At 56.8% G+C, this 14844-nt stretch overlaps 1 protein-coding gene across 6 annotated transcripts in view; it reads left to right on the top strand.

The window, feature by feature from the left end:
- Positions 1-14844, top strand: part of DHX34 (DExH-box helicase 34) — a 30739-nt gene that overhangs the window by 9278 nt on the left and 6617 nt on the right. For 5 of the 6 annotated variants that reach the window (XM_042232235.2, XM_042232233.1, XM_042232234.1 and 2 more), the window contains 9 exons: positions 167-478; positions 2156-2410; positions 4818-4920; positions 5522-5739; positions 9345-9519; positions 10838-11031; positions 11691-11792; positions 14193-14435; positions 14631-14804. In XM_042232235.2, coding sequence (XP_042088169.1) covers positions 167-478; positions 2156-2410; positions 4818-4920; positions 5522-5739; positions 9345-9519; positions 10838-11031; positions 11691-11792; positions 14193-14435; positions 14631-14804 — 1776 coding nt within the window. The remainder of the gene's footprint in view (positions 1-166; positions 479-2155; positions 2411-4817; positions 4921-5521; positions 5740-9344; positions 9520-10837; positions 11032-11690; positions 11793-14192; positions 14436-14630; positions 14805-14844) is intronic. The other variant, XM_027978537.2, reaches the window with a different exon arrangement.

Raw genomic sequence — 14844 nt, forward strand, 5'->3', positions numbered from 1 at the left:
AAAGTCGGCAGCACTGAGTGGCAGAGGTGACATTCGAACCCAAGCCTGTTGGTCTCCAGGCTCTAACGTGGGACACTTACTCAGGTTTTCGATATGGGGAGGGTCAGGGGCTGCGGGACAGGCCCAGGGTCCTCTCTGACCACCCCCTCCCACCCCCCACCCCCAGGTCGGCTACCAGATCCGTTTCGAGAGCACGCGCTCAGCGGCCACGAAGATCGTGTTCCTGACGGTGGGGCTGCTCCTCCGGCAGATGCAGCGGGAGCCCAGCCTGCCCCAGTACCAGGTGCTGATCGTGGACGAGGTGCACGAGCGGCACCTCCACAACGACTTCCTCCTGGGGGTCCTCCGGCGCCTGCTGCCCCAGCGGCCCGACCTCAAGGTCGTCCTCATGTCGGCCACCATCAACATCTCGCTCTTCTCCAGCTACTTCGGCAACGCCCCCGTGGTGCAGGTGCCGGGCCGGCTCTTCCCCATCACGGTCAGCGCAGCCCACGCCTCCCGCCGCCCCCCCCCACCCCCAGACCCCCACCCGGTCCCACCCCCAGACCCCCACCCGGTCCCTCGCCAAGCTGGGCTTGTCGCTGCTCTCCTCTGTTCCCCGTCCCTTTAATGACCTCTCTCTCTCTTTTCGCAGTTTGTCTGTGTTTATTGTTTGGCTGCTGCACTGTTGCAGGATTGCATGCGCTTCTCACTGCGGGGCTTCTCTTGTCGCGGAGCACAGGCTCTGCAGCTCGGACTCGGTAGCTCGGCGCATGGACTTAGTGGCTCCGTGGCACGCGGGATCATCCCAGACCAGGGACTGAACCCATGTCCCCTGCATTGGCAGGCAGATTTTATCCACTGTGCCACCAGGGAAGTCCTCTCTCTCTCTCTTTAAAGCTGCTATTTTCTGGGCATTTGCAGTGTCCTGGCGAGAGTGCTAAGTTCTTATTAGAGGAGAGCCCAAAATTTAAAGGCACAAGTAACACAGACATTTTTCTTATCTAACAGAATAGAACCAGCTGGTCCAGGCTGGTCCAGGTTGATTGGCAGTTGTGTTGCACGTGGTCATTCAGGGACCCAAGCTCCTCCTTTCTCATCGCTTTACCGTCTCACTGGGCAGGGTTTCTAGGACTCAGCACAGTTGATATTTTGGGCTGGATAATTCTTGGTTGTGCCCTGCAGGGTGTTTATCAGCATCCCTCAGAACTGGCAGGGCCAGGACTTAAATCCTGCTCACAGATAGACGTGGCACCGAGCCGGGTAGCTTCTGTTTGCCCTTCCAGATCTCCTGTGCCCTTCCCTACCTTCCTGTCTGCCCCTGCAGGCACTAACGGACCCCACTTCCCCCGGCTTCTCCTTGGCCAGTGGGAAAGGAGAGGCCGCCCCCTCCCTTGAGGTCTGCAGTGGGCTGGGCCTCACACCCCCTTCCAGGATGCCTCTCCGCGCAGTCCTCTCCTTTATGGTTTCATAACCGCTCCTTCCTCTTGTTCTTTGGGGCCAAGGCTTGATAACAGCTCTGAGGCTCCTAGCGGCAGGAAATGCAGTGTTCTTTGTGGTTTCTGGATCTCAGTGCCCATCAATCTTCTAAGTAGTCATTAAAAACAGCGAGGGTGCTTTCAGAGAAGTGATTGTGAGGGTTTTAATTCTGACTCCACCCCTTAAAATTTTGTTATTGTTGGAGTTATACTCGAACTACAAAAGATTTTTCTGTATCGCAAGTGTACAGCTCAATTAATTTTCACAAATTAAATATCTCAACGGGGACGTTCCTGGCGGTCCAGTGGCTAAGACTCCGAGCTCCCAATGCTGGGGAGGCGTGTTTGATCCCTGGTCAGGGAACTAGATCTCACGTGCTGCAGCTAAGACCTGGCACAGCCAAATAAATAAAAAAAATGTTTAGTTTTTAATCACAAGACAAATTTTTTAAAAATACTTGAATGGAGCCAGTATCTAGGTTAAAAGGCATGAAACATTACCAGCACCCCGGAAACCTCCTAGTTACCTTGATACTTTGTCCTTTTCTCACATCCTCTTCAAGCTGAATATTTGAGACAGTCTGTCCTCTTTCTGCTGCCTGGCTGGTCTGCGTCCTCTCCATCAGCCTGTAGCCCTCCTGCCCCCTTGTCACCTGGAGTGACCAGGTCTGCTCCTGCCTGGGGCTGTCTCCTCGCAGGTCGTGTACCAGCCGCAGGAGGCCGAGCCGACCACGTCCAAGTCCGAGAAGCTGGACCCGAGGCCCTTCCTCAGGGTGCTGGAGGCCATCGACAATAAGTACCCACCTGAGGAGCGAGGCGACCTCCTGGTGTTCCTCAGCGGCATGGCGGAGATCAGCGCTGTGCTCGAGCCCGCCCAGACCTATGCCAGCCACACCCAGCGCTGGGTGGTGCTGCCGCTGCACAGCGCCCTCTCTGTGGCCGACCAGGACAAGGTGTGGAGTGTAGCTGGGCGGAGTTGGGCAGGGGGCGTCTCGCTGCGTAGCCCAGGAGGAGGGGCTGGGGCAGCTGACAGGACTGAGGCCAGCCCGCGGCCCCGGGCTGTGGGCTGCAGAGAGGGGCCGCTCACATCGTTTAGCTGGGGGAGGATGCGTCAGGGCGAGCTTCCTGATGAGGTGGGGGGCACTGGAGCTGGGCTTTGGCAGACAGGAGAATTTTGAGTAGAAGAGGAAGGAAGGCAATCTAGGTTGGGGGCATTAGCTTGAGCAAAGGCCTGGATGGGGGAATCTGGGAGTCAGGTGTGGGGAAAGGGAAGAGACTGCCTGCTTGGAATGGAAGGGTGCTGGGGGACAGGCCTCTGGGTCACTGTCGGTCTAACAAAGTACCCCAGGACCTGGCAGCATGGTCCCTGTAGCATTCATTGCCTCACATGGCTTCTGTCTGTCAGGAATCTCGGAGGAGCTTAGCTAGATGGTTCTGGCTCAGGGTCTCTCAGGAGGTCGTGGTCAGGTGTCAGCTGGGGCTGCTGTCATCTGAAGGCTTGACTGGGGCTGGAGGATTCTCTTCTGAGATGGAGCATGCACTCACATGGCTGGCTGTTGGTGGGGGGCCTTTCTAGGGGGCTACTTGGGAGTTCTCACAGTGTGGTGGCCAGCTCTTCCCAAGAGACCAAAGTAGAAGCCACAGCATCTTTTATGACATAGCTGTGGAAATCACAAACCATCACCTCTGCCCTGTTCAAAGGAACAGTACCAGGTGAGGCTGTGAATCCCATGAGGTGAGACTGCCCCGGCCATCCTGGAGGCTGACTGCCATAATCACCTCCAGGAGAGTCCCTTCAGGTCACATGTCGTTTAATGATTAAAGAAATAACCTTTGAGGGACCTCCCTGGTGGTCGGGTCCTGTGGTTAAGGCTCCATGCTTCCACTGCAGGGGACCCAGGTTCCACCCCTGGCTGGGGAACTAAGAGCTCACATGCTGTGGGGTGCAGCCATAAAGTTAAAAAACCAAACAAAACACAGCCGAAAAGTAAAAAAAAAGAAGAAGAAAGAGAGAAAAGGAAAAAACGACGTTTGAGCACCTCCTAGTGCTTCTCTTGCACCAGGGGGCCCCTTTGGGACACAGTGGGTGCTTCCCCTCAAGCTGTTGGTCTGCTGGGGGCTGGATGGGCATGTAATCAACGATTCTACAAGTAGTAGAGGAAAGCCTCGGACACTCTGACAGCAGAGTCTTGGTGGATTCAGGAAAGGCTTCCTGGGGGAAGGGACTTTGCAGATGGAGACCTGAGAAAGCCCCATTCTGGGACGGGGGCCAGGGAAACGCATGTTCCAACTAAAGTGTGCAGAGCACTTGTTTTGTGCTGGGTGGTGTCTGAGCCAGCCTGTCTGCCGTGTCCTGTGTCCCCATTCGACAGCTGCAGAAACTGAGGCGTAGGCACTCAGGCAGTCACATGATTGGCAGGGCCAGGCTGTAGAACTCGGTAATCTGGTATCAGAGCCCACGCTCTGAACCAGCTGTTGGCAGATTTTCTGTGGAGAGGGCGGAACCTTCAGGTTTCATGGGCATATGGTCTTTGTCGCAGCGACCCTGCTGTTACAGCTAGAAAGCAGCTGTAGACTCACCAGGTGAGGCTGTGCTCCATTAAATCTGATCCACAGAAACAGGTCACAGGGTGGATTTGGCGCACAGGCTGTAGTTGCTGACTGCCACTCTTAACCTCTGTGCCTGACTGTCTCTTGGGTCCATGAGAAGGGCTTGTGCAAAGGGCCTGGGGTGAGAGAAAGACAGGGCAGCTGGGAAACTACGCGCAGAGTGGCTGGGTCCAGATTGTGAGGGGGGAGTCCTGGGACCAGGGAGGTGGACAGGGCAGACCACCAGGGGCCTGGAAGACCCATGTAGGCCTGGACTTTGTCCTGAGGGCACGGGGGGATCTTGGGAGGGTTCTGAGCAAGGTGGCGGGCAGTTCTGTTTGCTTTAGCAGATCCCTCGGTTGGATGTGAAGGCTGGATGGCAGGGTGAGACCAGAGACCAGGGAGGAAGCTGGAGCAGGATCTGGCTGGGAAAGGATAGGCATGGACCAGGGCAGGGGCTGTGGGTTTGGGGGTATTCAAGGGGATCGGCTGTGGCTGGATGGGTGAGGAGAGATGAACACCCAGGATGGCCCAGGTTCTGACCCCAGTGATGCAGTACATGAGATGGGGGCCCAGGGAGGAAAGGGTTTGGTAGAAGGTGCTTAGGCTGTTTGAGATGTACGACTGTGAGGTCCCATGGGAGGTCCAGGAGGCATCCAGGAGGCCCCTGGACACGGGGGTCAGTGAGTGCCATGTTAGTTGTGCAAACTACTAACTGGGTGGGGTAGGACAAAGACAAGGCCCCAAGGCCACCTCTTGGCCGTCCCCCAGGTATTCGACGTGGCCCCCCCTGGAGTCCGGAAATGCATCCTCTCCACCAACATCGCTGAGACCTCGGTCACCATTGATGGGATCCGCTTCGTGGTGGATTCTGGTAAGGGCGCCTCCTGGCTTGAGTGAAAAAAGCGTGGTCTTGAGTTGATGAAATCTGGTGTTCTGTTCAGCCCGTGAGTGAAGGGACTTTGCTCTGCTCACAGCCGTGTCCCTAGTTCACGGTACAGTGCCCAGCACCTGTGCCTGTGTGCTTAGTACCTCAGTCGTGTCCGACCCTTTGCAGCCCCATGGACCGTAGCCCACCAGGCTCCTCTGTCCGTGGGGATTCTCCTGGCAAGAATACTGGAGTGGGTTGCCATGCCCTCCTCCAGGGGCTCTTCCCAGCCCAGGTCTCCTGCATTGCAGGTGGATTCTTTACCATCTGAGCCATCAGGGAAGCCTGGCACCTAGTAGGTGTTAATAAACTTTGTTGGATGACTGAATCTCTGAATAAAGAAGGGCTTGAAGAAGTACATGAAAAGACGCAAGAATGAAGAAACTGAAGAATACATTAACAGGATGGGAGAGTGGGGCCCAAACTAAGCTTGGGATAGTGTTACTGGAACAGTCCTAAGTGAGGTGGAGGGCCAGGCACGTGGAGGGCCCACGTGGGTCCTGCACACACCTTCCCTTTGCTTCCTGCTCCCCTGCTGCCCGCCCAGGGAAGGTGAAGGAGATGAGCTACGACCCACAGGCCAAACTGCAGCGGCTTCAGGAGTTCTGGATCAGTCAGGCCAGTGCTGAGCAGCGTAAGGGCCGGGCAGGCCGCACAGGCCCCGGCGTCTGCTTCCGCCTCTATGCTGAATCTGACTATGACGCCTTCGCCCCCTACCCTGTCCCGGAGATTCGGAGGGTCGCCCTGGATGCATTGGTGCTTCAGGTAAGGCAGGGGGTGCGGAGAGGAGACTGGATCCTGAGCGCTGGTGCCAGAGAGGGATCCAGGAGATAGTCAGACAGGGCTTCAGGGCCAGGAAGGGGAGGGTGGGCCCAGCCACAGAGGAGAACTCACTCCTTCCAAATGTCAGATCCCGCATTGGGTGGGAACTGTTCCCCTCAGTCCACAGGGTCGTGGGAAGAAACTGGTGACTCAAGCAGAGTGTTTTCAGCTGAAACAGAAAACCCATCAGGAAGTGGCTTTTTCCTTTTTTTAGGAAGTGGCTTTTAAAACGGGGGTTTCTCAATGTGCTTTATGTCATGGCTTGTATCTCAGTACTTAGTTTTGCTTAGATTAGGCTGCTGTGATGAACAGACCCACTTACATAACCGCCAACACAGCAGAATGCTAGCCTTTGGATTGGTGGGTAGTTCTTTTATTCAGGTGTTGTTTAGTCACTAAGTCATGTCTGACTCTTCTGCTGCCCTATGAACTGTAGCCCGCCCGGCTCCTCTGTCTGTGGGATTCTTGAGGCAAGAATACTGGAGAGGGCTCCCATTTCCTTCTCCAGGGGATCTTCCCAACCCAGGGATTGAGCCCACGTCTTCTGCATTGACAGGTGGATGCTTTACAGTTGGGCCACTGGGGAAACCCTTTTTCAGAAACCCAGGCCTTTTCCCTCTCGTGGCTCCATCTCCCCAGGGCCTTCATCATCTGTGTCAGCCCGTGAGGGGGACAGAGCGTGGGACTTGGGTTTGGGAGGGGGAGGGTGGGTCCACAAGTGATGTGCCTCCCTTGCACTCACCCCGGTGAGAGCTCACGGCCATGTCTCGCTGCAGGGGAGGCTGGGAAGTGTAGTCCCGTGCTCAGGAAGAAGCACAGAAGGACAGTGGGCGGCACGTGCCGCGGGCTCACACGTGCCCAGGCCGGGGAGTGGCTGGAACCAGCCCCCTTCCTGAGGGTGGTGCACACCGATAGTCTGTATTTGTTTGATTTCCTTTGGAAAAAGTGCCAGTTCTGACCCACTTCTTGGAGTTCCTGACTCATATAACCTGCTGTTTGGAAAATATTGGCTTGAACAAAATTTCACATAATGAGAACCCTTAAGATAAGGAGGTTACAGCCTTGGTTGTTTAAATAGATTGGTGATGTCATACAGGACCATTTTTTTTTTTAATTTATGTATGTATTCGTAATTTTTATTTTGGGGCTGTGCCTCATGGCATGTGGAATCTTAGCTCCCCGACCAGGGAGTGGACTTGTACCCCTTGCAGTGGAGGCTTCCCTGGTGGCTCAGCTGGTAAAGAACCCACTTGCAACGCAGGAGACCCTGGTTCGATTCCTGGGCCAGGAAGATCCCCTGGAGAAGGGATACTCACTCCAGTATTTTTGGGCTTCCCTGGTGGTTGAGACAGTAAGGAATCCACCTGCAATGTGGGACACCTGAGTTTGATCCCTGGGTTGGGAAGATCCCCTGGAGGAGGGTATGGCAACCCACTCCAGTATTCTTGCCTGGAGAATCCCCACAGACAGAGGAGCCTTGCGGGCTGCAGTCCATGGGTTCACAGAAAGTCGGACACGGCTGAGCGACCAAGCACAGCACAGCCCCTGCAGTGGAAGCTCAAGAGTCTTAACCACTGAACCGCCAGGGTTTTTGCTAGCTTTCCAACCTCAGCTTAGCAGCAGCTCTCCTAATAACAGTAATGATGATGATGACGATGATAGAAAATAATTTTACCTAGTATTTCTCACGTGCTGGGCTCTGTTCTAAGTGACACATATAACTGTTTTGATCCTCACACAACTTCTGTGCAGTAAGTGAGCTTCTTCCAATTTGTGGATGAGAGAAAAGATGCACGGAGAGGTAAAATACCTTGATCCATGTGGCACTGCTGGCCAGGGGCAGAGCCTGGACTCCTCGGAGGCTCTCAGGCTCCAGAGCCTGCCTCGTGCATGCCCCTTCACTTCGGTAGCCACAGATAGCACCTCCTCCTCCTTTACCTATTTGGCAGCAGAAGTGATGAACTGCCCTTCTTTGTGGGTCTCATTTTTTTTAAGTAATTTTATTTCTAGTTTTGGCTGCGCTGGGTCTTTGTTGCAGCATGGGCTTGTCTCGTTGTGGCGCTGGGGCTTCTTGCGGTGGCCTCTCTTGTTGCAGAGCAAGGGCTGCAGGGCTCTCGGCGTCCGTAGCTGTGGCTCCCCGGCTCTACAGCACAGGCTCAGTAGTCGTGGCTTAGTTGCTCTGGGGCAGGTGGGATCTTCCCGCACCAGGGATCGAGCCAATGTCTCCCGCATTGGCAGGCAGGTTCTTTACCTCTGAGCCACCAGGGAGGCCCCTGTGGGTCTTGTTTTTTTAAGGCCATGGGAACTTTTCAGAACCCTGGCCAGTCTCCCATCCTTCCTTGCTGGTGGAACTGGGTCATGTGTCCACTCTGTGACCTGTAATTGACCTGTAATTGTCCAGGAGGAAGGGAGGGCATTGCCTGACTGGATCAGAGCAATGATTTGCAGTCCCAGTTACATGTTGGAATCACTGGAGTGCCTAAAAAGTCAAAATCATCCGTGCTTTATCCTCCCACCCAGAATTCCTAATTTGAAGGTCGTTTAACCAGTGTTAGTGGTCTGCCAGACAGTACCAGGGCTTGGTAACCAGGGAGGATGGTGGGATGGCTTGAGGGCTGGATGGCCTAGAACTTCTGGTGGCCTCCAGATCAGGGCCAGGGGAGAAGTCACTTCACCCAGAGACCTTGGCTGAGCCCCTGGCTCTGAGCTTTGTCCTTTCTCAGAGTCACGTGAGCCTCCATGCCAGCCTTACCTTCATCCCCTCTCCAGAGGGGTGCTGTTTCCCCTGAGCCGTGCCAGGTCTGGTGATGGGTACAGACTTCACCTCTTCCTCCCCACGAGTCCCTCTGTGCCACTGAACTAATCAGGATGCTCTTGTTGAAAGCGAAAGAAACCCGACTCAAGCTGTTGTATTCAGAAAAGGGGATTTTATGGATTTGTGAGTCCATGTTGGGGGAGGTCGGGCTTAGGAAAAATAAAGGATTTCTCCATCGGCTGTGGATTGGCTGATACCCAGGCAGTGGGAAAAATAACCTTAGCTGCTTGAGGCTTCCACCCTGGCCCCTCAGAACCAGAGTGGGTGCAGGAGCTCCTCTCTCTCTCAGCTCCAGGTTGCAAAGTCCCAGGGAAGGATTCTGATTGGCCCAGCTCAGGTCACATGCTCATCCCTTTGTCAGTTGCTGTGACCAGGGGCTGAGAAACCTCAGATGGTCCAGCTTAGATCGTGTGCTTGCTCTGTGGCCAGGGTCTGGGAGAAGAACTGCTTGGAGGACAGACAGATAATGGCCCGCCTTGTCCACTTCTGTACAGTGAGCCTTGGCATTGGATGTATTTTAAAAATTTATTTATTTGTTTTTAATTGGAGGATAGTTGCTTCAAAGTATTGTGTTGGTTTCTGCCATATGCCAGCATGAATCAGCCATAGGTACACGCATGTTCCCTCCCTCTGGGCATTTTGAAGAGTCACAGGTTTGTGATCCCTGAGTCCCCCAGTGTCCCCAGTGGCTCCTGTGTTGCCCATTCCTGAGGGGGTGTGACTGTCATTCCAGATGAAGAGCATGAGTGTGGGGGACCCCCGAACCTTCCCGTTCATCGAGCCCCCACCACCAACCAGCTTGGAGACGGCCATCCTCTACCTCCGGGACCAGGGGGCGCTGGACAGCTCAGAGGCCCTCACCCCCATCGGGTCCCTGCTGGCGCAGCTGCCAGTGGACGTCGTGATTGGTAAGGACCACCGCCCCCCGGGGGTGATCACTGAGGGTCCTGAAAGTGGCTATGGGACCACACTCTCTGAGTGACCTGGAGGCAGGGTGTCCTGTCTCTGGGCCCCGTCCATTTATTCACAAGTCCTCTGTGCCACACACAGTTCTAGCACCAGGGTTACAGCAGTAAATAAAACAGATGCTTCTTCCCTGTGCCCAGCCCAGCCCCAGCGTCACCCTGGTACCCGCTTTCCTGTGGTTATAAGGATGTCAAAACTGCCAGCCTCTTCCTCTTACTCATCCCTGAGTCATCCCAGCCCCTCCCAAGGAGCTTGCTAACCGAGGCATATTCATCTTCATCTTGCCCAATTTTCCTGACTCAGGACATTCTGCACCTACCAGTTAACTATCCACGGCCCAGAGAATAGTCCCAGCTGAGCTTTGCCACCTGGGGCATCATTTCCCAAGTGTGGTGCTCAAGGGAGCTTGCTGCCCTTGTCAGCATTAAAGTCCCCATCCTTTGACACGCTAGACCAGCAATATGGGCGTCAGGCTGGGTACCGCCCACCCCGAGGGCCACCCACAGCCATGGAAGTGGTTATTTCTGTTTGTGTTAGAAGAGGACAGGGCTAGTGCGAGAGTCGGATCTGAGAGGAAAGAGAATGTTCTGTGAGCCTTTGCTGTATGCCAGTGTGGGAGACTCCGTGGCCCGTATTTCATCTTCATCTGGTGAGGGTAGGCCCTCCAGGCGTCCCTGTTGTACAGATGAGGAAACCAAGGCTCAGAGAAAGTGCATCACTAGCTCGCCAGGGAGGCACGCCTCAGCCAGGCTGGCACCGTCGGTCCCCGGGCTCTGCGGGAAGGGAGGCACAGATGACGCGATGCTGGGCCCAGGTGGCTCATCACCGGTCTTCCTCCGTGCCAGTAAGCTCCCAGTGCTTCCCAGGCGAAACGGTTCATGCTCACAGCACGTAGACGCTGCTGTTAGCCCGTTTCACAGATGGAGAAACAGAGGCACCGAGAGGTGGAAGGACTTGCCCGAGGTGACAGAGCTAAGCTGGACAGCCTTGTTTTTCTGCCCACCTTTATCTTACGAGGCTAGCTGTGTAACAGGAACTTTTCGGAAAGGTGGGCAGGGGAACAGTGAGGAAGAGTCAGGTCACTGACCTCTGGGCAGGTGGAAACAGTCTTCCGTCACACTGGGAGCTGATTCTGGGTGTGATTCTGTCCCCCTGGCTCCCGAGGCCCTCTGGGGGTGAGGTGGAGGGTGGGTCAGGGGTCCCCGAGGAGTGAGGAATGCCGTCGGGCGCCCAGGAGGCTCAGCGCTGGTCCACCCCCAGGAAAGATGCTGATCCTGGGCTCCATGTTCCACCTTGCTGAGCCCGTGCTCACCATCGCCGCCGCCCTCAGTGTCCAGACGCCCTTCACCCGCAGCGCCCAGAGCAACCCCGAGTGTGCGGCGGCGCGGCGGCCCCTGGAGAGTGACCAGGGTGACCCCTTCACGCTCTTCAACGTCTTCAACACCTGGGTGCAGGTGAGCTTGGCAGCACCCTTCCCCCGGCCCAGCCGCCTGGCCGTCATTCTCACGGAGTCAGGGCCTTGTGCCCCACCTCCACCCCAGGGAGGGCCCCTGAGGCCCCTGCAGACCGGGCTTGTCTGGGGAGAACCCCAAATCCACTTTTCATGGGACGAGCATGTGCTGAGGGGAGCCTGGAGTCTCTAAGCACTGACTAAAGCCAGTGCTATCTGGCTTTTCAGATGCCTTAGGGGGTGTCTGTGTGTTGAACACATGTTCCCTGACCAGGCCTGGTCCCGTCCTGAGCTGTGCTAGGGACCCGGTGGTGACTAAACTTACCTGGCCCTGCCATCTTGCAACTCCCAGTCCAGCACAGAGAGGCAGACCGTCCCTGGACAGTGACCACCCAGAATGGGCTGCAGTGGGGAGTCCAGGGGGCTCAGAGAGCCCCAGAGGGCTGTCTGACCCTGTGTAGTCTGGGAGGACTTCCTGTAGGAGGAGGCATTGGGGCTGAGACCTGAAAGAAGGAGGGCAGGTGTTGTTGAGGGAGGGCTCCCGCCAGCCTCACATCTTCCCAGCGGCTGGTGTTGTGGCTTGTCTGGGTGCTGGGTCAGCACCCGCACCCCTTTCCTCAGCTGGTCAGGCCCTGACCTCCTGGGGTCTGGACCTCCACTCAGGTGAAATCTGAGCGGGGCAGAAACTCACGCAAGTGGTGCCGCCACCGGGGCATCGAGGAGCACCGGCTGTACGAGATGGCCAACCTGCGGCGCCAGTTCAAGGTGAGGCCTGGGAGGAGGGGTGGGGGCCGGCCCCACTGTGGAAGGCAGCCAGGAACAAACTTGGGGCATGGGTGTGGGAGGAGAGGGAGAGTATGCGTGAACACCCTCCATAGCGTGGCATCGCTTCTTCTCTGACAGCATCATCAGAGCCCCTCCCCACACCCACCTCCTCCACCATCACATGGCTAGGTGTGGGGTGGGGTCAGGGCACAGGGGTGAAAATCCAGGAGGGCTTCCTGGAGGGGTGGACAAGGTCTGCCGTCACGAGTCACATCCTCACAAAGAGCCTCGTTCTCGAGCTGGGGTGCTGAGGTGGCCGCGCAGGCCGCGTGCTGGGAGCACGGGCTCTAGGGCGGGTGGGCTTCCGTAGTGGTGGTTGGAGGCACCATCAGGAGCGGGACACGTCAGCCCTGAGTCTGAGCTCCGCCGCTTGCTGGCAGTTCAACCGCGGGCAAGTTACTGGGCCTCTCAGGGCCTCCGCTTCTCCCTCAGCAAATGGGGAAGCAAAAAATAGCCCTGCCTCCAGCATTCCCGTGAGGACTGAATGAGTTATACATTGCAGTTTTTTTATATCTGCTTTATTCGTTCGTTTGGGCTGTGCTAGGTCTTCACTGCTGAGTGCAGGCTTTCTCTAGCTGCTGCGAGCGGGGCCGCTCTCTGGTAGCCGTGCCCGGGCCTCTCACTGCCGCGGCTTCCCTTGTTGTGGAGCGCAGGCGCTAGGGCGGTGGGCCTCAGGAGCTGTGGCTCTGGGCCTAGTTACTCTGCAGCATGTGGGATCTTCCCGGACCAGGGAGCGAACTGCCATCCCCTGCATCGCATGGTGGATTTGTAACCACTGGACCACCAGGGAAGCCCTGCAATTTTTATTGTTATTATTAAGATGTGGTTCTGCAGGTGGTTTGTGTCCTTAATATTCCCCTTAATATTCCACAGGCATCTTTCCCTTCGAGCACAAAAAAGCTCTGGTGCTGGGGAATTCTAGCCCCGGGTTGTGTGGCATGCCACGGAATGAAAATAAAACAGCCTCTGAGGTAGCCATTCCCCTTGGCTGCAGACCTCGGAGTGTGCAGTTACCACCAAGGCCTCCCATGCGTTAGTGGGTCCCCACGTTCAGACATCCCCGTTGTGCTTGACATCATCTCTCAACGTCTCTGACTTTTTCTAAAGAGTGGTGGTTCAGCCTTCGTTGGGCCCAGATGCTGAGAAACAGAAGGAAAGTGGGGGTGCTTTTCCTTCTCTCACTCTCTGTGTCCCATCAGATAACCTGCCTCTTCTCACTGGTTGGGGCTCGATGAGAAACAGGGTCAATCCAGTAGGGTCCCTGGGATGCTCTTTCTGGAGGCATGGGCAGGAGGCCTCTCAGGGGTGTTGGAATCACGGGGAGGGTCCATGATGTCTAGATCCCACACCCCACTGCCCGCCCCCCCGCCCTGGAGGTTCTGATTCAGCTGTTCTGGGTGGGGCGCAGGTCTTGGCGTTTATTTATTTATTTACTTTTGACTGTGCAGGGTCTTCGCTGCTGCGTGGGCTTTGCTCTGGTTGGGAGTGAGCGGGGGCTGCTCTCGAGTTGCGGCGCGCAGCCTTCTGATTGCAGTGGCTTCTCTCGCTGCAGAGCACGGGCTCTAGGGTGTGTGGGCTCAGTAACTGCGGCTCCCGGGCTCTAGAGCGCAGGCTCAGCAGTTGTGGTACAGAGGCTTAGTTGCTCCGAGGCATGTGTGACCTTCCCGGACCAGGGATCGAGCCTGAGTCTTCTGCGTTGGCAGGCGGGTTCTTTACCACTGAGCCACCAGGGAGGCCCCGGTATTTGTGACAACTTTCCAGATGATCCCAGATGCTGCTGCCGCGACTGGCCAAAGCACCACGCTCCGAGAAGCATTTTAGTGTAGGAACCTCATGGGGCTGGTGCAGGCCTGGAGGGGCAGGTGGGCGTGTAACCAGAGCCCGGGGACAGCTGGGTGGAGAGGGCGTGTGACCTGAGCCCCCAGAGGGGACCCTGAACGGTAACGATCGCCCAGCCTCTTCCCTCCTGTCCCCCGGCCTGGGTGCTCCGTTGGCCAGCGATGAAGACAGTTCTCTTTTCTAGAACACTCGCACGCCCAGCACCATGTAAAGAGTTGTTGTCTTTAGTTCCCTGACCAGGGATGGAACTTGGGCCCTGGCAGTGAAAGTGCCAAGTCCTAACCACTGGACCACAGGGAATTCCCAGAGAGTGGTTCTCATGTAGCCCCTTTCAGTCCCAGCTGGGAGTTCCCAGGAGGGTCCCCGTTTGTCATTTGGGCACAAGGGTGGTTCTAAGGGTGAGGTCACGTGCCAGCCAGCTGCAGGCCCCCAACTGGAAAGTGCGTCTGGGCCCAGAGTGCACCTGACTGTGTCCCTCACTCGGGCTCCATCCCCCCCCAGGAGCTGTTGGAGGACCACGGGCTGCTGGCTGGGGCCCGGGCCCCGCAGCCGGGGGACAGCTATAGTCGGCTGCAGCAGCGGCGGGAGCGCCAGGCGCTCTACCAGCTGAAGCGCCGGCACGAGGAGGGTGCGGGGCGCAAGCGAAAAGTGCTGCGAGTCCAGGACAACCAGGACGGCTGGTCCAGCGATGAGGACCGGGGTGGCTCAGCCTCCCAGGGGGCCAGCGACAGCGTGGACATCCAGGTGGGGCACCATGGGGTGGTCTGGGGCCTGGGGCGGTGGGGATGGCGTTTATCAGAGCGGGGGACTCCTCATCTCAGGAGGTAGGTTTCCATGGACAGGTGTCTACCGGACCCCTGGGATCCCCAGACTCCAGTACCAACTCCTTGGGCGGTGGGGAGGGCCTCAGGAACCCACCTTCCCCTGTGTTCCACCCAGGATGTGAAGTTTAAGCTCCGGCACAATCTGGAGCAGCTGCAGGCAGCTGCTAGCTCGGCCCAGGCCCTGACTCGGGACCAGATGGCCCTGCTCAAGCTAGTGCTTGGCCGGGGCCTCTACCCGCAGCTCGCCGTCCCCGACCCTTTCAACAGCGGCCGCAAGGACTCAGACCAGGTGTGTCTCCTTCCCATCTGTGTCTTGTCATCTGTCATCC

The sequence above is a fragment of the Ovis aries genome, chromosome 14 (assembly GCF_016772045.2).
Source record: "Ovis aries strain OAR_USU_Benz2616 breed Rambouillet chromosome 14, ARS-UI_Ramb_v3.0, whole genome shotgun sequence".
Classification (NCBI taxonomy): Eukaryota; Metazoa; Chordata; class Mammalia; order Artiodactyla; family Bovidae; genus Ovis; species Ovis aries.